Consider the following 24,079-nt stretch of genomic DNA (forward strand, 5'->3'; position numbering starts at 1 on the left):
GAAAAAAAGTGCTTTTCGATCATTTATTACAACACTTAATGGAGTTTGAAGATCATTTATCGAGAAGGTGAAGAAACCTGGCAACAGTCAGTTTAAAAAGCTCGTTTACTCGGCGCGGTGGAACCATTAAATCTCAATTAAACGGAGGCCATCAAGCAGAAGGAGAAGTCTGATCTCACCATTTCGTTTCGTCTCTGGAGGTGCCCTTGACAAAGTGAACCCGATCGAGGGCTCGGATGGCCAAAGAATATTGATTGCCCGTCAGATGTTCCGCGTCGGTGACTTCCAATACTTTGTTCATGTCAATCAGGGCTTGAGGGATTGTGTTGGGCTGCAAATATAACGGAACCACACCGTTATTACGACAAAAGAGACGACACGCAAACTCACGCCAACAACGAAGCGTTTTTGCAGTCACGCCCAATGAGATCTTATTTAAACACGTTTCCAAAAGGGAGTTATACAATCAGAACGGGAAAATCGTCCACTAACTAAAACGGGGTTGCCACATATTTTTCACTTTCAAATTCCCCGACTTTTCCAGGTTTTTCCTGACCATCTCCGCAAAATTTCCCCGACTTATTTTGGGCCAAATTTTATTTTTTAACCTATATTTTAATTTTAGTAAGGATTTCCTATTTGCAACCGAAATTATTTTTTTTTAAATTTACTGACATTTCCCTGATTTTTAGAGACTTTAAATTTCCTGACATTTCCCTGATTTTTAGACAATTTCTTAAATTTCCCGTTCATTTTCCTGATTTTTGGACAATTTCTTAAAACTTCCTGTCATTTTCCTGATTTTTAGACAATTTTTTAAATTTCCTGACATCCCCGATTTTTAGACTAATTTTAAAAATTTCCTGGCTTTTAGACCATATTCAAATTCCCTGACTTTTCCAAGAATTCCAGGTTTCCTAGTTTATTAGGAGAATTAAAAGACTTCAATATAATGAAATGGTTAACTACGGTGACTTACATGTTCGTCAACGGAATAGGTCAACTCCCCGTCGTCGTACAACACGAACCAACGTCTCTGCCATCTCTGCAACACACAAACAGAAAATAAATATTTTGACTTTTGGTTATTAGGATGCCCTGTAACCCCGTTAAAGAGGCAAACGTAATCTCACCTTGTAATCATTTTTTATTTAGAAATATTGAAAATTAAATTACGTCACTATGTCATTACAAATATTATCAACAAGTTTAATTTAAAAATGTTGCGCTTAATTTATATCAATTTGTGGAAAGATAATTTCTTAAACTACTAAATAAAAATTGTCATTTATTCAAAAGTGTAAGAATTTCGGACTACACACCCCATTAGTACAAATAACAATGAATATGGTACACAAATAGAAATTACCTTGAAAAATAAATAGGCCCACCCCTTTGGTATAAATAGCAATTACCGTTATAATCAAATACACAAAAGCCCTTTGGTGTAAATAGTAATTTGAATAAGACTTAAGTACAAATAGCAGACTCCCCTTGATAAAATTGCTAGTTCCGTAGTTTAGTATTTCCAGTAAATAACAATAGCTAATATATGTTATTTTATTGTAAATTACTATATAAAATATTTTTTATAATCCAATATAATATAAATTATACGAACTACAAGTTTATTAGTTCATTTCCATTAAATAATAAAAGTTGGAATTATTATATATAATTATTTATATTTTATTATATTATATATATTATACACAATTATTTATATTATATTATATATATTATACACAATTATTTATATTATATTATATATATTATACACAATTATTTATATTATATTATATATATTATACACAATTATTTATATTATATTATATATTATGCACAATTTTGTATATTATATACACAAATATATATATTATACACAAATATATATATTATATTATATATATATTATACACAAATATATATATTATATTATATATATATTATACACAAATATATATATTATATTATATATATATTATACACAAATATATATATTATATTATATATATATTATACATATATTATACACAAATATATATATTATATTATACATATATTATACACAAATATATATATTATATTATATATATATTATACACAAATATATATATTATATTATATATATATTATACACAAATATATATATTATATTATATATATATTATACACAAATATATATATTATATTATATATATATTATACACAAATATATATATTATATTATATATATATATTATACACAAATATATATATTATATTATATATATATATTATACACAAATATATATATTATATATATATTATACACAAATATATATATTATATATATATTATACACAAATATATATATTATATATATATTATACACAAATATTTATATTATATTATATATATATTATACACAAATATTTATATTATATTATATATATATTATACACAAATATTTAATTATATTATATATATATTATACACAAATATTTAATTATATTATATATATATTATACACAAATATTTAATTATATTATATATATATTATACACAAATATTTAATTATATTATACATATATTATACACAAATATTTAATTATATTATACATATTATACACATTTATATTATACATAAAATACACAATTATTTATATTATACATAAAATACACAATTATTTATATTATACATAAAATACACAATTATTTATATTATACATAAAATACACAATTATTTATATTATACATAAAATACACAATTATTTATATTATATTATATATATTATACACTATTATTAAATATTTATATTATTTTTACTTTTATTACAATAAATTACTATATTATATATATTTGATAACATAATATCAATAATGTGTTTATTTATAAAAATATAAATAAATACATTCTTTACAATAATAATAATATAAATTATGACATAACATATTTTCGTAAAAGAATTAATTTCCTACTTAGGAATCAAAACCGAATATCTGAAGCCCAAAATAGCAGCAAAATCCTGGCTACGCGTGGCGACTGTCAACAGCTATATTAGATAGCCGATAATATTAAAATAGCCCAATTTGTAATTGCTCGTATAAGTCCGGAGTCGAGAAGGAAAAACAAAAAGGCCCATCTTCTATTTGCGCAAATTACAGGCGAGCGACGACCCGTGCCCGAAACAATGGGGTTCGAGAAAGAAGGTAATTTCAAATATTACACGTGCCACGCGCGTCTATTGTTCGTTGAAATAACGCCGATAAGAAGTGAATTCAATTTGATATTTCGCCCAAAATACTTCCTGATAAAGTCTAACACCGAAAATGGAATTGAAGATGTTTTTAAAAAATAAACACTAGCCCTTTTTTTAGTCCCACATCTAAACCCACGACCAGATCTTTTTGGGTTTCAAATAATTTTGCAAACGTTATGATTCAAGATTAGTTTTAGGTCGCTAATTTAACTTTAAGGAATATTTAAATTTAATCAGAAATTTATAATCAATGAGGGATATCTAGTTTTAGTCAATTAAATTAATTGTGAATTTAGTCAATTAAATTAATTGTGAATTTAGTCAATTAAATTAATTGTGAATTTAGTCAATTAAATTAATTGTGAATTTAGTCAATTAAATTAATTGTGAATTTAGTCAATTAAATTAATTGTGAATTTAGTCAATTAAATTAATTGTGAATTTAGTCAATTAAATTAATTGTGAATTTAGTCAATTAAATTATTTGTGAATTTAGTCAATTAAATTATTTGTGAATTTAGTCAATTAAATTATTTGTGAATTTAGTCAATTAAATTATTTGTGAATTTAGTCAATTAAATTATTTGTGAATTTAGTCAATTAAATTATTTGTGAATTTAGTCAATTAAATTATTTGTGAATTTAGTCAATTAAATTATTTGTGAATTTAGTCAATTAAATTATTTGTGAATTTAGTCAATTAAATTATTTGTGAATTTAGTCAATTAAATTATTTGTGAATTTAGTCAATTAAATTATTTGTGAATTTAGTCAATTAAATTAATTGTCAACTTAGTCAATTAAATTCACACTAAATAAATTATCAATTAAATATCTATATATTAAATAATTAAATATAATTAATTAAAGGGTTTCACGATGCAATTTTTTCCGTTGAATAAAATTAATATTAATTTTATAATTAGAAACAGTACGCACACTAAATGTTCTTTAATAAAAAGTGAATTTCGAGGCCCCTGAGATAGTTTTAGATAAGAAATTTGTGGCTCCGTCTAATGAGGTTGTTCATCTCTGCTCTAGAGGCCGATGTGACGTTGCCTCAAAACTTTATACATCTGCATAATTTATACAGAAAGGTTTGAAACGTTTCGACGAATATAAACAGTTTCCACAGATTTTTCAAATTTCCCGACTTTTCCACTCTACTGGTTGTAAGCCAAAATTTGACGAGTTTTAATCTATATTTTTTAGTAAACGTTTTCCATTTGCAGCCTTAATTCAATTCCCTGACTTATTTACTAGTTCTTAAAAATCCCCGAATTTTCCCTGAATTTGAGACACATATTAAAATTCCCTGAATTTGAGATCCATGTTAAAATTCCCTGAATTTGAGATCCATATTAAAATTCCCTGAATTTGAGATCCATATTAAAATTCCCTGAATTTGAGATCCCTTTTTCAAATTCCCTGACTTTACACGGAATTAGAGCTCCCTTTTTCAAATTCCCTGAATTAGAGCTCCCCTTTTCAAATTCCCTGAATTAGAGCTCCCCTTTTCAAATTCCCTGAATTTGATATCCATTTTAAAAATACCCGATTTTTAACGGAATTTTAGATCCTATCTCAAATTTCCTGACTTTCCCCTGAAAGTTACGACCCCATTTTCAAATTCCCTATCTTTCCCCTGTATTAATTTAAGAATTTAGATCCCATTTCAAATTCCCTGACTTTTCCACGTTCTCCGGGTATTGTGGCAACCCCGAATAAAAACACCTGGTATTCTTCGCCGAACCAAAAGGTAAAATATATACTGTAATATGTCCCTTTATACGAAAATAAAATTATGCCCAGACTGGAGTAAAATTATTGGAAAAACTATGAACCGAGGAAAGAAAATATCAAAATCGAAATTTATCGGGAAACGTTTTACATTATATATATAAAAGAAATCAAAACTTTTCCTCAAATAAAAGTTTGAAGCTTATGTGGAATATACGGCACAATTTTTCTGGTACAAATATTAATTATTCATTAATAGCTCGACCTCATTAGCATAAATTCCCAATTAACTAAGTCGCCCTTCTAGAACATGGTCTAAATAATTAGGGGTTCGTTTTCGAATACCGCTTTTATCATCTACATCTCATACACCTACAATTTATTTTTTCAAATAAGAGGTTAAGCAACGCCCTCCCCCTCCTGAACACCGCGTACGTGTACGTACGGAAAGCTCTTTTCACGACAAATATAATTTAATGCATTTTCCACATTGGCTTAAAACAGAGTCTCAATTTTATAAAATTAAAATGATAAATCAGTGTTTAAAAAAACACACATTTTAAATTATTAATATTAATACGCTGACAATTTGAGAAATAACGGAAATTAAAATTATTTGACGAAAATTATTAAAACCGTAGGAAAAGTTAACTGGTAACTTTAAACTTTAGGCTTGGTTTACATTAACAGAAATGTCGATTAAAATTTAAACTTAAAATTAATTTATTATTTACCATTCTATACCACAACTGCAATAAATGCCGGAATATTGAAATAAACGCCGTAATATTGAAATAAACGCCGTAATCGTATAAGTTAAAACGTTTAATTACCATGGTTTAAAATATTAATTTAATAATTGGTTAAAGCATGACTGATACTTCATGGTATTTTTGTTTTTAATTAAAAAAATACCATGAAGTATCAGTCATGCTTTAACCAATTATTAAATTAAACGCCGTAATATTGAAATAAACGCCGTAATATTGAAATAAACGCCGTAATATTGGAATTAAACGCCGTAATATTGGAATTGAACGCCGTAATATTGGAATTAAACGCCGTAATATTGGAATTAAACGCCGTAATATGGAATTAAACGCCGTAATATGGAATTAAACGCCGTAATATGGAATTAAACGCCGTAATATGGAATTAAACGCCGTAATATGGAATTAAACGCCGTAATATGGAATTAAACGCCGTAATATGGAATTAAACGCCGTAATATTGAATTAAACGCCGTAATATTAAATTAAACGCCGTAATATTAAATTAAACGCAGTAATATTAAATTAAACGCAGTAATATTGAATTAAACGCAGTAATATTGAATTAAACGCAGTAATATTGAATTAAACGCAGTAATATTGAATTAAACGCAGTAATATTGAATTAAACGCAGTAATATTGAATTAAACGCAGTAATATTGAATTAAACGCAGTAATATTGAATTAAACGCAGTAATATTGAATTAAACGCAGTAATATTGAATTAAACGCAGTAATATTGAATTAAACGCAGTAATATTGAATTAAACGCAGTAATATTGAATTAAACGCAGTAATATTGAATTAAACGCAGTAATATTGAATTAAACGCAGTAATATTGAATTAAACGCAGTAATATTGAATTAAACGCAGTAATATTGAATTAAACGCAGTAATATTGAATTAAACGCAGTAATATTGAATTAAACGCAGTAATATTGAATTAAACGCAGTAATATTGAATTAAACGCAGTAATATTGAATTAAACGCAGTAATATTGAATTAAACGCAGTAATATTGAATTAAACGCAGTAATATTGAATTAAACGCAGTAATATTGAATTAAACGCAGTAATATTGAATTAAACGCAGTAATATTGAATTAAACGCAGTAATATTGAATTAAACGCAGTAATATTGAATTAAACGCAGTAATATTGAATTAAACGCAGTAATATTAAATTAAACGCAGTAATATTAAATTAAACGCAGTAATATTAAATTAAACGCAGTAATATTGAATTAAACGCAGTAATATTGAATTAAACGCAGTAATATTGAATTAAACGCAGTAATATTGAATTAAACGCAGTAATATTAAACTAAACGCAGTAATATTAAATTAAACGCAGTAATATTAAATTAAACGCAGTAATATTAAATTAAACGCAGTAATATTAAATTAAACGCAGTAATATTGAATTAAACGCAGTAATATTGAATTAAACGCAGTAATATTGAATTAAACGCAGTAATATTGAATTAAACGCAGCTAAAAACGGTTTACTCGAACGTGAACGTCTAAAGATTTCTTCCACGTTCAGAATTAGTTTCTAAGCTTCTTTTTTCAATTTTGGTTCGGATATCATTATAGGGATTGCGATGTCGGCTAGAGGGTTTAAAATTAAAAGTAACGCTTAAACCGTGTGATTAAAGACGAATTTAGGTTGCGCTAGATGTCTTCGCGAAAGCGAGCTACCGAGAAAGGACTCCATTTTCTCCCAAGAAGTATTTAATTAACTCCCTCAATTGCCAGATTTCGAAAACCGTGTCGCTCATACATTTCCCGTAAATAAAACGATGATTATAAGAAACTAGATTTTTCCCGCTCTAACATCAGCTAAGTGAAAATACTAAATTAAAACAATTAAAATTATAAATTGGTGTTTTTATTTCGTACTCGGTATTTTAAAGTTTAGTTTATAATTGGGTTATTACGTAATTTAATTTATTTAATAAAATGAACTTCTACTTAATAGTTTCAACAGAAAAATTATCTTGGCTGAACGTCAAAAATTTAAATCTATTATAATTTTCATTAAAAATTCTTAATTTAATAATTATAATTAAGATAATCTAGTAAAGGAAAGGAAAAACTCAAGCTTCGTACGTATTTTTAATAGAAAATTATTTTTTTGGCTGTACGTCAAAAATTAAAATGCAAAATTTTCCATAAAATTCTTGATAATATCATCATTATAATATAATTACAATGAAGGTGATTAGTAATTCATTTAATACAAAAACGGAAAAATCTTAAGTTTCGTATTTTTTACCAGAAAATATATTTTACCAACTAGATCAAAATTAAGAATGTCCTAATTTCCCCTTAAAATTCCTAATATAACAATTATAATTTAATAACAGTTAAGGTGTTTGATTTAAATCGTCATTTAAAAAAAATGATTTAAATTAAACTTTTAATTAGTAACTAAATATAATTATTATTAGTTTATTTTTTAGTTCACATTCCCGCTTTAATCATATAATTAAACAATGTAAACCTTAAAATTCAATAAAACCAAAAAAAAAATATTAATATAAATTAAAATCCGATTTAAAATCAACAGCCTTAGTATGTTAAAACTTAATATCAATTATAATTGAGGGGATTCTGTAATTTATTAAATAAATTCCTAATTGATTATCGTACAACTAATTTAACTTGCAAACCAGAATACCATATTGATAGTTAGGAAATAGAATTTAAAAAATAAAGGAGACAGGTTAATCAAACTCAAGTAGAAATTTTAATAGAATTTTGAAAATACTTTTAACACGATTGACATAGTTGCCAACTTATTTCGATTTCATTCATACCGTCAGATCCGCTGTCCAAAGGCAAAACTTAGTAAGCGCCAATATTTTTAAAAATTTCGAGTTAGAAGTAAATTGGACACATTTACTGAAAAATTTCAATAAATTCTGGATAAGATATAACAGTAAATACTACTTCTATTAACCACGCGAAATAATATTAATAAAAAATAAAGAAACTTTAAATATCTCAAATTTAATTACAAAAAATGGCATTTACTAGATTTTGACACAGAACTTATACACTAGATGCCCTTGGAACGGTTAAAAAAAAGTATGATAAGATAAAAATCATGGAAAAATGTGGGAAAATATTCACTCAAATTGAGAGGGACTTAAAAAGGCCAAAATTTCGCGGCAATAAATAAGATGCTTTATATTTAAGTATGAATGGCCATGCCTTTTCTTTCAAATTAAAGTTTATGATGGCGTAATTTTTGGTAAACACTATAAACTAAGTCGCCGTGAATATTATTTTTATTTTACACTCTTTAGATTTAGTTCATTTTTTTATTCAGGTGAAAATTTAAAAGAGTGATTATCCTCGGTGGCCAAAATGGTGCCGGTATTTTGAAAAGCATGTTTTTATAAGTTAATTTGAAATTCCAAATAAAATTTTAATGGCAATGAATTAACTACTTTAGGGCATTTTAAAGCATTGATAATTTAGATTCTTGGATTTCAATATTCATAGACGAAAATGGTCCGTATTAAAAATTGTATAATTTTAAAATTTACCAAAATAAAAATGGTTTTATTTCTTAAATTTATACACCTAGTATACTATATTTAAATATAACCCACAAATTAGATCATTTAATATATTGGAAAAGCAGAGCTGACGCATCCATCCGTTTATTCCCATTCGACCGAAAGAATTTTAAAATGTAGCCCAATTGGCTGGGTGATTTGGTATTTTATTTATAAGGTTTGTACTATCGAAGATCTATGTTTAGGTTAGGTTAGGTTAGGTTAGGTTAGAGTTGGTTAAGTTTACTATTTCAGTTTTGGTTCAGTTACTTTTCTTGACTAGGTGAAGATAAAAATATAATTAATGCTCATTCCATTTTATTTTCAAATAAATGCATAGTACAAAGATATTAAAATGGCATAGCTAAATTCATAGCTACTGCATCTAGTAGGGAGAGTGCTACTTCATTTTGAGATTTCAAAGGATTCTCGCGGTCTTTGTAGCGTTCGGTCGAATGGGACACATAAAAGCGTTCGGTCGAATGGGACACATAAAAACCGCACGTTTCGGCGGAATTTGGTCGAATGGGACACCTCAAAAACCTTTTCATTCGAATGGGACTAAAGCCATCCATCAGGGTTGGCACTTTTCTGATATTTTTAGTTAATATCAAATCAATCGATTTTTTAAATCGGATTTATTTGATTTATTGAATTAATTGATTTACTCTTTTCTGGTCTAATTAACGGATATTTTTCTTTATCAGTTAGCTAATATTGAATTAAATTAAATATTAATTGAATTTAACTATTATTTAATATTTTAGTATCCTCAGATTTTCTACGTATTTGAATTTTTTAAGAACTTATTTTGCCATTTGTTATTCCTCCATTGAATTACATTGTGTGATTTAAATCAAAGATTTTAAAAAAAATCACTTGATTTAAATTATGATTTATCAGTCAACGGCCCAGCCCTGGTATCAATTCGTATAGAAAGCAATTCTGAGCAAACTAAAATAATAATAGTAATTAAATAATTTTATATAGAAAAAGTATCCATAATTCCATCAACTGATTGGATGGTTTTCAATAACAATGTCAACCATGTTATAATTAAAGAGTATCAGCAAATTCAGACTTGGCCTCAATTCAGTTACAATCAACACCCCATGCAAATAAGAAAATAAATAACCCTAAAACAGACGACAAATACAACAACATATAAAAAGCGAAAGGCCTTGGAGCTATTTAGGCAATTGATTTGCACGTGGAAGGAGGGGGGGGGGGGGGGGTAAGCATAAGCGTGCGCCTGGGCCCCTTACACAAATTCCAATTGCCGACTCTTAAAAAGGTCGTTGAATGTCCCGATGTGCGCAGTCTCGAATATTACTGAATCTTTCGGAACACAGCCACCTAAGACGTACTTAACAAGCTGCCCAACAACCACAACTTATAGTGCGGTGCTTAAAGGGAGTATAAACCCTCTTTGTTTGGTAGGGTGCGCTTAGACTACACCGACTAGCTTCTACAAGCCTTCCTAGTAATATATCAATATTAACTTCTTTAATTTATTTATTGCTTCATTTTAATGTCAATTTCATATTTTAAATTTAAGCATTAAATTTATGGTAAATTAAATTAAAACATTGCATTAATTTTAATTAAATTAAAACATTGCATTAATTTTAATTAAATTAAAACATTGCATTAATTTTAATTAAATTAAAACATTGCATTAATTTTAATTAAATTAAAACATTGCATTAATTTTAATTAAATTAAAACATTGCATTAATTTTAATTAAATTAAAACATTGCATTAATTTTAATTAAATTAAAACATTGCATTAATTTTAATTAAATTAAAACATTGCATTAATTTTAATTAAATTAAAACATTGCATTAATTTTAATTAAATTAAAACATTGCATTAATTTTAATTAAATTAAAACATTGCATTAATTTTAATTAAATTAAAACATTTTATTAATTTTAATTAAATTAAAACATTGCATTAATTTTAATTAAATTAAAACATTTTATTAATTTTAATTAAATTAAAACATTGCATTAATTTTAATTAAAACATTGCATTAATTTTAATTAAAACATTGCATTAATTTTAATTAAAACAGTGCCTTAATTTTAATTAAAACAGTGCATTAATTTTAATTAAAACAGTGCATTAATTTTAATTAAATTAAAACATAGCATTAATTTTAATTAAAATAAAACATTGCATTAATTTCATTTTAATTTAACATTAATTTAATGCTTCATTTTAATTTAACATTAATTTAATGCTTAATTTTAATTTCATTATTTAATGTTTCATTTTAATTTCATTATTTAATGTTTCATTTTAATTTCATAATTTAATTCTTCATTTTAATTTCATAAAGATCTTTAGCTATTGTTAGACCTGGTGGAAGAATGTCTAACTCCCTGAACCACCATAAATATGTCAATTTAAGGCCGCTTTGTACAACGATGTCAATTGTCAATTACATCAAAACTCATGAAATTAGTCTCTTTAATCCAGGGTTGGCTGATTTAAATCAACTTGATTTTAATCACGATTTAAATCAATGATTTTTTCAAATAAAAATTATTGATTTAAATAAATTTTTATTTAGTATTTTTGAAAAAGAAAAAACCTCGCCAATTGCTAAAATTTAGGTTTCAATATTATCTTTCTTGTACTTCGCCCTAATGTTGCATTGGTTTCTACCTGTGGCTGGGGATTCCGCCGAATTTATTTTGTAAAGTACCAAGATAGGCTTTAAAAAATAAACTTCGATATGATTATTAGCTTAAATTAAATAAATTCATTATACATATTAGTCTTCAAAAATTAAAACATATTTGTTTTAGGTAAAATTATGATACTAAATTATATAAATCTTTGAAATTTTAATTAAAATCTAATAAATCAAAAAAAAAACAATAAAAATCCGATTTAAATAAAAAAAATCGATTCATTTGATTTAAATTAAAAAAATCGATTTATTTGATTTTTTTTTTAAAAAATCAAAAAATTGCCAACCCTGCTTTAATCGTAGTATAATTCCGACGTAGTCTACGATGACGCCGTACTAAAACTAAAGCTAGACTCAATGAATTTTGTTTATGCGAGCCCTTCTCGTACATAACCGAGTCGTCCAGGGTTGTTTTTTTCTTCATCTGGCAGCAGCTGCCAACCAAGAAAGTCCGCTTCATTATATAAATAGGAGATTTCTTCCCGGGCAGTGTGGGTGGCCGACCATATACAATTACAGCTTACGCGGTTGGGATTTGGCTTTTAATGGATTTCTAGAGCCCGTGAAATACATTTACTCGCTGGATTACTGAAGAGACTAACCTTCTTTTAATTTTCACAGTTTGTTTCATGATGGGCACTGTTGTTAAAGAACCGCTCAGCTCACGCTCGTCAAATTTTTATCGGTTAAATTTTGGCTCCTCTCATTTCGCTCTTTCTTGAGCAGTAAAATTCTTGCACCTCTCTTTTAGCTCTTTGAGCGGAAAAATTCTTGCTAATCTTTTAGATCTTTTTGAGTGGAAAAATTCTTGCTAATCTTTTAGATCTTTTTGAGTGGAAAAATTCTTGCTCAGCTTTTAGATCTTTTTGAGCGGAAAAATTCTTGCTCCTCTTTTAGATCTTTGAGCGGAAAAATTCTTGCTCATCTTAGATCTTTTTGAGCGGAAAATTTCTTGCTCCTCTCCGAGATCTTTGAGCGGAAATTTCTTGCTCCTCTTAGATCTTTTTGAGCGGAAAAATTCTTGCTCCTCTTAGATCTTTTTGAGCGGAAAATTTCTTGCTCCTCTCCGAGATCTTTGAGCGGAAAAATTCTTGCTCCTCTTAGATCTTTTTGAGCGGAAAAATTCTTGCTCCTCTTAGATCTTTTTGAGCGGAAAATTTCTTGCTCCTCTCCGAGATCTTTGAGCGGAAAAATTCTTGCCCCTCTCAGATCTTTGAGCGGAAAAATTCTTGCTGCTCTTAGATCTTTTTGAGCGGAAAAATTCTTGCTCCTCTTTTAGATCTTTTTGAGCGGAAAAATGCTTGCTCATCTTTTAGATCTTTTTGAGCGGAAAAATTCTTGCTTATCTTTTAGATCTTTTTGAGCGGAAAAATTCGTGCTCCTATTTTAGATCTTTGAGCGGAAAAATTCGTGCTCATCTTTTAGATCTTTGAGCGGAAAAATTCTTGCTCATCTTTTAGATCTTTGAGCGGAAAAATTCTTGCTCATCTTTTAGATCTTTGAGCGAAAATTCTTGCTCATCTTTTAGATCTTTTTGAGCGGAAAAATTCGTGCTCCTATTTTAGATCTTTGAGCGGAAAAATTCTTGCTCATCTTTTAGATCTTTGAGCGGAAAAATTCTTGCTCCTCTCCGAGATCTTTGAGCGGAAAAATTCTTGCTCCTCTCCGAGATCTTTGAGCGGAAAAATTCTTGCTCCTCTCAGATCTTCGAGCGGAAAAATTCTTGCTCCTCTTAGATCTTTGAGCGGAAAAATTCTTGCTCCTCTTTTAGATCTTTTTCGAGCGGTTAGATTTTTACTCCTCTGATTTCGCTATTTTTTGAGCGGAAACATTTTTGCTCCTCTTTTAGATCTTTTCAGACTGGCCAACTTTTCACTGCTCTCTTTTTGAGCAGTAAAATTTTTGCTTATCTCATCTCCATTTGACGCTCTTCTAAGAAGATATTTTACCGCTCAATTTCGCTCAAAATTACCAAGAGGGATAATTTATGTCTGAAACGTCCAGCATCAAGTAAAAGATTATTTTCATCATTATAGCTATGGCAACGCCAAAGCGATAAATTAAATTGTGGAATTCTAAGAACGAAAAGGAGTTTTATTGGTTGAACAATATAGAATATTCTTTAAGCGCGTTCTTGTTATGATTACGATATTACACATAATTGTGGCAATTTAGGTTTTCAACTTAATAGAATATTTCTATAACATAAATTATAAATAAACATACGTTTATAATGAAATTTAATTATGTCACATTATTTCCGTGTGTTCAAATTTCACCCAGAGCCGTTTCTAGAACGATCAAATTTTTTTCAGGGGACTTCAAAGTGGCGTGCCGAGGCATGTGAATTTGTTTTTCAAAGTTGAGTGTGTTTTTCCTCTTTTCTTTCTCGGTGTGACGTCGGTAATTATCTCGACTAGCTGGCACACTTATAGAAGCGAATTATGGACTTACGATATTACGGTTAAGTAAAATATTTTTTAATTTTAAGAATAAATGTTGGTTTAGTTTAATAAATATTTAACACGGCGAAGCTAAAAAATATTTTCACACTAAACCATGTGTTCTTACTAAAAAAATAACCAATTCTTTGTAATTATAATTTAAAGGCATGTAAAATTATTTTTTTAATTAAAATATAAGTATCACAAGATAGGCAGTAATTTTAAATTTCTAATAGGAAAAATAATTATTTTTGTCAATATGGGATTAAAATTTCATTAAATATAGGTATTTATACGATAATTTTCAGGTTAAAAAATGGTGCTTCAAAAACAAATTAAGAAATTAAAATTTGATATACAGATACACCTATTTTCGACACCAAAACAAGTATAGGTGGCTCTAAGGGCGTAGCGTTAGTTTTCCATCACGAATTATGTCGCTAAATAAGAATTTCGGAAACTCCTAGGATATTTCAAGAAATTAAAAGAGAATTTATGATAGGTTTAAAAGAAGGTGAAACTCTACTTATGTCGTCGGCCGTCTTGTTTTCCCTCTCCTAATCGTTTTAAGTTAAGAGCATGGAACACTGATTAGGGTTGGCTAATTTTCTTTTTAATTGTTACGCGTAATTTAAAATTTTGGGTGTTTTTTTATCAAACGACGGGGATCTTAAATTTTCTCTGTTAATGGCTTTTAAGGAAAATCTTCCGTCGTAGCGGTACTTTAGCAAAATTTATAATTTGGTTTTTCTCTTCAACCAACAAAACGCGGCTTTAGATTTCTATCTCATAAAGGAAAATAAAAATGATGTTAGCTTCTTGATGTGTAAATTAAACATTGTCGGTTTTTATTTATCGTAGGAAAATATCTACGGGGTTTTGGACAATAGAAAACAGAATTTATGTAATTTTTATATATAATTATTTAAAGAAATTTTATGTAATTTTACTATTTACTCATTTTTTATTTTTTTTTATTTAAAACACAAGGAAAATGTGTCCATTTCAAAACAGGGAAAAAAAGCATTATGGAAGTATCATATTTACTAATTTCTGGCTTTTTTTATACATAAACACAAAGACAATTTATCAATTTCAAAACACGAAATTAAAAGAATTATACAATTTTCATATTTAATTCTTTGTTACTTTTTAGGAGCTGTACACAAAATTTTGTCAGGCTAAATTTTAAAATATTTGACATTTTTCTCAGCGCCCTAAGCTATGAATGTATATTAATTTCAAACCACAAAATTTAATAATAATTTTTATCGGTTTCAAAACGCTCAATTTTAAAGAAATCTAATCTTTCCTTAGGTTACTTTTTTATAACTAGAACCTATGAAAATATATCCATTTAAAAACAACTAAATTTAAAAATAAAATGTAATTTCCATATTTACTTCTTTTTACTTATTTACGAGCTATAATTTTTTATCGGTTTCAAAACACTCGATTTTAAAGAAATCTAATCTTTCCTTGGGTTACTTTTTTATAACTAGAACATATGAAAATATATCCATTTAAAAACGACTAAATTTAAAAAGAAAATGTAATTTCCATATTTCTTATATTGGAGCTACGACACTAAAATTGTTTATGGATATCAAAACTCGAAATTTAAAAAAAAAAAAAAAACCTGCTAGCAGGTAACTCTTACTCAAACATCACTACAACCACAGGTATATATTAATGTATTTATTCACTCCTGGGCGATTCTAGTCATGGACTTCTGGTACAAAGTAACCCCTAAACGGGTCATCCCCAGTGGCTAACAGAGCGAATCAGGCTTAGCAACTTTTGAATGTTTACTTTGGCAGCTTCCGAATCGCCTAAAGCCCAAACTTTTAAATATTAAAATTGATTTGGGGAGTCAAATGGGCTAGGAGAGGAAAATCAGCATATGCTCTTTCGGCAATTAAAAGAAAAAAGGAACAGGCATAAAGTTCGATATAATCATTAATAATTCGATTAAATCCCTCTAATTAAGTTTTTTTCTCAAGTCATTAGTAGTCGGGGAGCATTCGTTCACAATAGGGAACAGTCAACCGTATAAATTCAACTTATTAGAAAAAGCTGATTCTCATTTCGTATTTCTTATTTCGGGCCATATGTAGATTTCGCGTGACGTCACATACTCTATAAGGGAAAGCTGGTATTATCTTCATTCCCGCCCATCACGCCCCGCTTTTGTACCGTGGCCGACATCTTAACCAAATTTATCGTGAAACGCCAAACAAGTAACGTATATTTGTTCCCATTTTGACTGCAGACTCTTAAAAGGAAAAATATTATTTCTTATATTATGTTATATACGCTAGATTATATGCTTTTTACACACAACTCGGGATTGTGTACAGTGTAGCCGATGCCGCCGCCGCCGTATTCGACATAACTCTCCAGAAATTAGGCTTAGCAGGGCCAGCGATATCTTAATCGAAAGGAAATATCATGCCATCGGTAGCCCGTTATGAATTTTGGAAATCAGGGGCCCACAATTTTGTCATTTGCCCATTTTAGTGATTTTTGACCAAATTCGACTCTAAATCTACGTACTTATTTTTCGAATTACGACCGACTTCGTTGAAAATTATATTTTTAGTTAGTACTAATCATTTCTGAACTACGTTTTCGGTTGCCTTAAGAAATGTTTATGTTAAGTGAGATTTCTGGCCAATTCGCGGGACCTCATAACCAGCGTACGCACTATTGTCATATTTGAATTTCGTACCAATTGATCAGGGTTGGCAAGTTTTAAACAAAAGGTTTAAAACAAGTGTTTAAAACACGTTTAAAACAATTATTTTAAACAAACACCAATTTGTTTTAAACGTTTTAAACTATCTGTTTTAAACATGTTTTTTATAAGGTAAATTTTCATTGTTTTTTGTAAGATTTTCGTTATTCAATATGAGGGAAAAGGTAGAAAAAACCATTCCAAGGCTCTAAGAAATGTAAATTGTATTTATAACGGGTAGTTTGATTTAAAGATTCTCTGAAAAGAGCGACTGAAAAGGCTCGATATGATTTCATAAATTTCCTACCAGTGCAAAAATCCTACGAGCGCATTGAATTTTGTCTTTTTGTTTAAATAGAATTTATATAGCTGCCAATATACATCTATTTGGGACACTACCTATGCACGAGATAAAAGTAGGGTTGCTGTTTAGTCGGATTGTGCCGGGTTTTAAGTAACAAGAAGCACGGCCGGTCTGGACAGATCGGGCTAAAACCGACTAGGCGGCACTCCAAGATAAAAATCAAGGGATTTCGGTCCCCTTTCTCGATTTTTTAGAAATTTTATGACGTGATGGAAGTTTTAAGATTATAGAGGTACCTAAAATCTTATTTTATGTAACATTGTTTATTTGTGATGATTTATGACTGCAGACGTGCACATTTCAATAAACCAAAACTAAAAACAATGGGTGGATATTTTCCCTTTTCTTAGTTCTATGCGACCAAAAATTCCAGGATGATAGCTATATTAAAAACCCTACTACGGGTTAGGTAGTATTTGCATGGGGCATCGAAAACCCTAAGGCCGTCAATGGTTGGTCAACAACGCTTAGCGAAATTCTTGGCTCGTTTAAATAAGCGTGTACTCATTGGTTCTTCTCCCTGTGAGTTTATTTATAATACCATAAGTGGCATAATTACCCTAAGTGTGCCAATAGGAGCCTTTCCCACAGAAAATCTTCAATTTGAGCTTGTTCTAAACAGACCAAAGAACCGTAGGACTCGCGAATTCCGTTCAAGTACTCTATATGGTATTTTTAATGCTCGCGCCGCAGACGCCGCTTCGCAAACACATTACGTAAATTTCGTCACTGGAAAAATGACGTCATTTACGTCAATTTCGTTAAACAAGGTATCATGGAAAAATTCATCTTATTGACACACTTAGGGTAATTATGCCACTTATGATAATACGTTTAATGATACGTAATATTACTTTAAATGAGTTTACTCGTGATTCATAAGTATAATGATTAGTTTAAAACGTGTTTTAAACATAGTTTTTTATTGTTTATTATGTGTTTTTTATTGTTCGCTTTAAAAACAGTTTAAAACAATGAATCTTGTTTAAAACAATAAAAAACATTGTTTTTGTTCTTTTTAAAAAAAACAAGGATTTTGCCAACCCTGCAATTGATACAGGCGCCATCTAACAACAAAAAACAAGGCTACCTTATTTCCAAAACCAGGTAACTCGAAAAGTAAGCGTTTGTCTAAATATTTATTTAAATTAAGGTGTTCGCTTTACGCTACTTTATTTTCAAAACGAGGTAACTCAAGAAATTCAATTTCGATAAGATTCCTCTGGGGTTTATTAAGTTAAGGTAATGATGATTGAAAATTTGTTCAAATTTAATTTAATATTTAAAATATATTTAATACATTGTGTGTACTTAAATGTCCATGACATCTTGTTTTAATATAAATTTACATAAAATTTAAATCGCGTAAAACTAGAACTATTTAAAACACGGTATGACAAGTTTTTAGTGACCCCCGTTTTAACTGCATTTGTGTCATTTTATTTAGATATATTTTTCTTGCGGAGTAATTTAATTTGAATATTCTGTCGCTTACTACAAATTAACAAATATACAATTACTTCATTAAACAGAGATAATTTTGACAATCATTATATAAATCAAAATGAATGTGAAATATAACTCCCAGCTTAAAAAACAAAATATTTCTTCAATCTGGATTGTTGCTTTTCGTTAAAAATACACGAATAGTTTATTAAAATCGAATTTGTATTTATTTTTAAAACATTTTGTCTTTTTTTCCTGAAATTATTAATTTATAAGGTGCTGCAGTGATATGACCTAAAATTTAAATTAACCTTTATTATTTTTAATTACTTTTTGCAATTTAGTTTGTTATGAATTGACATTGCAAGATAACCTACTTTTGTACATTTTCTTAAATGCATTGAAGTATATTATTTAAAAAAATAACTTTATTTAAATCAAATGAATTGAAATCCGTTAAATTCCTATTACAGAAATTAAATTCGGAATATTTAATTCTTATGTGTCCAAAAATATACATCGTTTACAAGCAAAATCGTTAAAACGCCCATCGAAAATTTACGAAAACGTAAATTTCTTCCAAAAAATGTAAATATATATTTCCTTAAATTTATAAAAACGTTTCCGGCTCCAAAAATTTCCTCTTTCATAATCCATCGTTTCAATATTAAATAAAACGTTTTTAGATCAAATTATAAGCAAAAAATAATAAAATTTATAAGGAAAGCCAATATCAGACGTAAAGTTAAAATCCAATTTTAGCAGTAAGAGTAATCGAACAAACTACCGTAGACATGTTTTGCCCCAAAACACTTATCCATCAGCCTAAGTTATAATTTTTCCTTTAAACTTGATTTTCTAGATTTGCACGGGTGAAAATGGCCACCCCTAACTTGATACCGTTCTTCGTTTAATATCACAACTGGCGCCTTTAATATTCGCTATCAAGTAAAACTAGAAACTGTAATTCGGAGGGGGGCAGACTGGCGCAAATATTACACGCGCTGTACTTGGTAAAAATTAAAGTTATCCGCTGAGGCCGCACACGCGAATGTCAATGAACCTAGGTAGTGAAGCCGATCACACCTGAGTTACCTATAAAACTCGAACTAAGTCGAATAATAACTACGGTGCGCGCGCGAGATTTCGTCATGTTTTTCCTCGACTCCTAAAGAGTGTCTCTCTATTTGTTTGGCCGATTTAACTTCCGGTTTTGGGTTTATATTATTTTCGCAGTTTTTTCCTTTCTCTTTTCTATCTGCGGTTTTGCCAGACGCGCGATAATTATCGTACGCGTCGATTACTAACGGTAGACAGGGTTGCCACAATGTTTTTTTTAAATTCACCGACTTTTTCCCCTCGACATTTCTGGTCTTTTTTTAAAGACTAAAATTTAAACTATTGATAACTTCATATTTTACTTTTTTTCATAAGTTCAGAAATTTACTTTATTTTAGTGTAAAGGTGAATCTTCAGTTTTGAATTAACTAAAAACAAATTTATTGCAAGGTTTGCGAACCTTAGTTTTGTCGACAATATTTTACTTTTAAATCTATTTTCGAATTCCCTGACAATTCAGTGAACTTTAAATCTATTTTCAAATCCCCCGACCTTTAAAATCAATTTTTAAATTCCCTGACAATTCAGTGAACTTTTAAATCTATTTTCAAATCCCCCGACCTTTTAAATAAATTTTCAAATTCCCTGACAATTCAGTGAACTTTTAAATCTATTTTCGAATTTCCTGACAATTCACTGAACTTTCAAATCTATTTTCAAATCCCTCGAACGTTTAAATCAATTTTCAAATTCCCTGACAATTCAGTGAACTTTTAAATCTATTTTCGAATTCCCTGACAATTCAGTGAACTTTTAAATCTATTTTCAAATCCCCCGACCTTTTATATCTATTTTCAAATCCCCCGACCTTTTAAATCAATTTTCAAATTCCCTGACAATTCAGTGAACTTTTAAATCTATTTTCGAATTTCCTGACAATTCACTGAACTTTCAAATCTATTTTCAAATCTCCCGACCTTTTAAATCAATTTTCAAATTCCCTGACACGCGGCAACCCTGGTAGAAAACGCCGGCGCCCAGTTAAGAATAGATTTTCGTCGGCACAAATCCAGATATATAATATTTGGTTTGAAATACACCATAAAAATGGCCGATTTCCGATTTCCCTCTAAACGTGCAGGTAGGAATAAATATTTAGCGACCACAGTCTAGACTAGGACTAAATCTTTAGAGCGTACCATAACGAAGGATAATTAGCCCAAAAAGCGGAAAACCGATTAAAAATGTCACTTATTATTTTACAGTTTTCCAGATTCAAATCCCTGATTATTCCTGGTTTTCCTCGGCCATTTCCGGAGATTTTACCAAACATTAAGAATTTTGAATCATTTTTAAATATAATTATTATTAAGAATTTTGAATCATTTTTAAATATAATTATTATTAAGAATTTTGAATCATTTTTAAATATAATTATTATTAAGAATTTTGAATCATTTTTAAATATAATTATTATTAAGAATTTTGAATCATTTGAAATATAATTATTATTAAGAATTTTGAATCATTTGAAATATAATTATTATTAAGAATTTTCAATCATTTTTAAATATAATTATTATTAAGAATTTTGAATCATTTTTAAATATAATTATTTAGAATTTTCAATCATTTTGAAATATAATTAAGAATTTTTAATAATTTCGAAATGTTACCATTTTGAATAATTTCGAAATATTACCATTTTGAATAATTTCGAAATATTACCATTTAGAATCATTTCGAAATATTACCATTTAGAAACATTTCGAAATATTACCAATTAGAATTTGAATCATTTCGAAATATTACCATTTAGAATCATTTTGAAATATTACCATTCAGAAACATTTCGAAATATTACCAATTAGAATTTGAATCATTTTGAAATATTACTATTTAGAAACATTTCGAAATATTACCAATTAGAATTTGAATCATTTTGAAATATTACCATGAAGGATTATGAGCAGTTTCGAAATATTACCATGAAGGATTTTGAACAATTTCGAAATAATACAATGAAGGATTTTGAACAATTTCGAAATAATACAATGAAGGATTTTGAACAATTTCGAAATATTACCATATTAATACAGTCAACCGTGCTCTGTACCCGGAAATAAACGTCGTCAAACATGGTACAACATAAATCAACCCAAATGTGCACTAGAAAAATTGAAAATATTATCAAATATTATAAAAGTTAAGGAAAGCATTGAAAATTTATATATTATATATACAGAGGCATAAAATAAGGTAAATATTATAAAATAAACGAGATATAACGAAATAGTCGAATGAACCTGTTTCCCGGGCGAAGTACGCCAATGGAATACCATTCGGAGAGAGAGCGGATGACGAATTATTTCGCTCAAGTTGAACGTTCTGTTACTGACCATTCGGCAATAAATTTCGCGCAATGAAGATTCCCAACGGCCATTGTACCGATAATATCGACGTAAAAAACAACGAAATTTATAGAAAAAAAATAAAAATTATCCTCCCTCCCTCTCAGAGTTCGATGCGTTTCAACAAAACAACGAAAATTGTTTTATATAAAATAATTGGCCCCCACTAGAAAACGGTTGATTTAACTTTTGGCCCATTTGATATTTTTTTCTTAGATCGAGGAATTTCCATTTCGAATTATCCATTTTGTTACCGGTTCTTGTTCAACCCCCAGTTTTGGTTTTTTTGGGGGTCCGGCGCTTCATAGATCTATGACGCCGGAATTATATTCTGATAAAGAGATAAATTTAATAAACTTCAGTCTTTGAAACTAATATTTAATAAAAATAAAAAATGAAACTAATATTTAATTAAAATAAAGATTGAAACTAATATTTAATTAAAATAAAGATTGAAACTAATATTTAATTAAAATAAAAAATGAAACTAATATTTAATAAAAATAAAAAATGAAACTAATATTTAATAAAAATAAAAAATGAAACTAATATTTAATTAAAATAAAAAATGAAACTAATATTTAATTAAAATAAAGATTGAAACTAATATTTAATAAAAATAAAAATGAAACTAATATTTAATTAAAATAAAAATGAAACTAATATTTAATAAAAATAAAGAATGAAATTAATATTTAATTAAAATAAAGAATGAAATTAATATTTAATTAAAATAAAGAATGAAATTAATATTTAATTAAAATAAAGAATGAAATTAATATTTAATTAAAATAAAGAATGAAATTAATATTTAATTAAAATAAAGAATGAAATTAATATTTAATTAAAATAAAGAATGAAATTAATATTTAATTAAAATAAAGAATGAAATTAATATTTAATTAAAATAAAGAATGAAATTAATATTTAATTAAAATAAAGAATGAAATTAATATTTAATTAAAATAAAGAATGAAATTAATATTTAATTAAAATAAAGAATGAAATTAATATTTAATTAAAATAAAGAATGAAATTAATATTTAATTAAAATAAAGAATGAAATTAATATTTAATTAAAATAAAGAATGAAATTAATATTTAATTAAAATAAAGAATGAAATTAATATTTAATTAATTTTAAATTCAATTAAAGTACAGGATATTATTAATTTGAAATTCAATTAAAATACAGGATATTATTAATTTAAAATTCAATTAAAATACAGGATATTATTAATTTAAAATTCAATTAAAATACAGGATATTATTAATTTTGAATTCAATTAAAATGAAGGATATTATTAATTTTAAATTCAATTAAAATGAAGGATATTATTGATTTGAAATTCAAATCAATAATAAGTATGCTATGAAAATATAGAATGTTATTGATATTAAAAGAAAGTATGCTATTAAAAATAGAATGTTATTGATATTAAAAGAAAGTATGCTATTAAAAATAGAATGTTATTGATACTCAATTAAAATAAAGAATTAAATTAATATGAAGAATTAAATTAATATGAAGAATTAAATTAATATGAAGAATTAAATTAAATGAACATTAAAATATGATTACTGGTCTTTTCT

The 24,079-nt window shown here is 27.6% G+C and overlaps 1 protein-coding gene across 1 annotated transcript in view; it reads right to left on the reverse strand.

The window, feature by feature from the left end:
* Positions 1-24,079, reverse strand: part of osp (myosin phosphatase Rho interacting protein outspread) — a 62,738-nt gene that overhangs the window by 24,944 nt on the left and 13,715 nt on the right. Inside the window, exons 3-4 of the mRNA XM_090160500.1 lie at positions 980-1,045; positions 180-331 (exon numbers count right to left, since the gene is read on the reverse strand). Coding sequence (XP_090016626.1) covers positions 180-331; positions 980-1,045 — 218 coding nt within the window. The remainder of the gene's footprint in view (positions 1-179; positions 332-979; positions 1,046-24,079) is intronic.

This window comes from Leiobunum rupestre, chromosome 1 (assembly GCF_980474605.1).
Source record: "Leiobunum rupestre chromosome 1, qqLeiRupe1.1.hap1, whole genome shotgun sequence".
In the NCBI taxonomy this organism is placed as follows: Eukaryota; Metazoa; Arthropoda; class Arachnida; order Opiliones; family Sclerosomatidae; genus Leiobunum; species Leiobunum rupestre.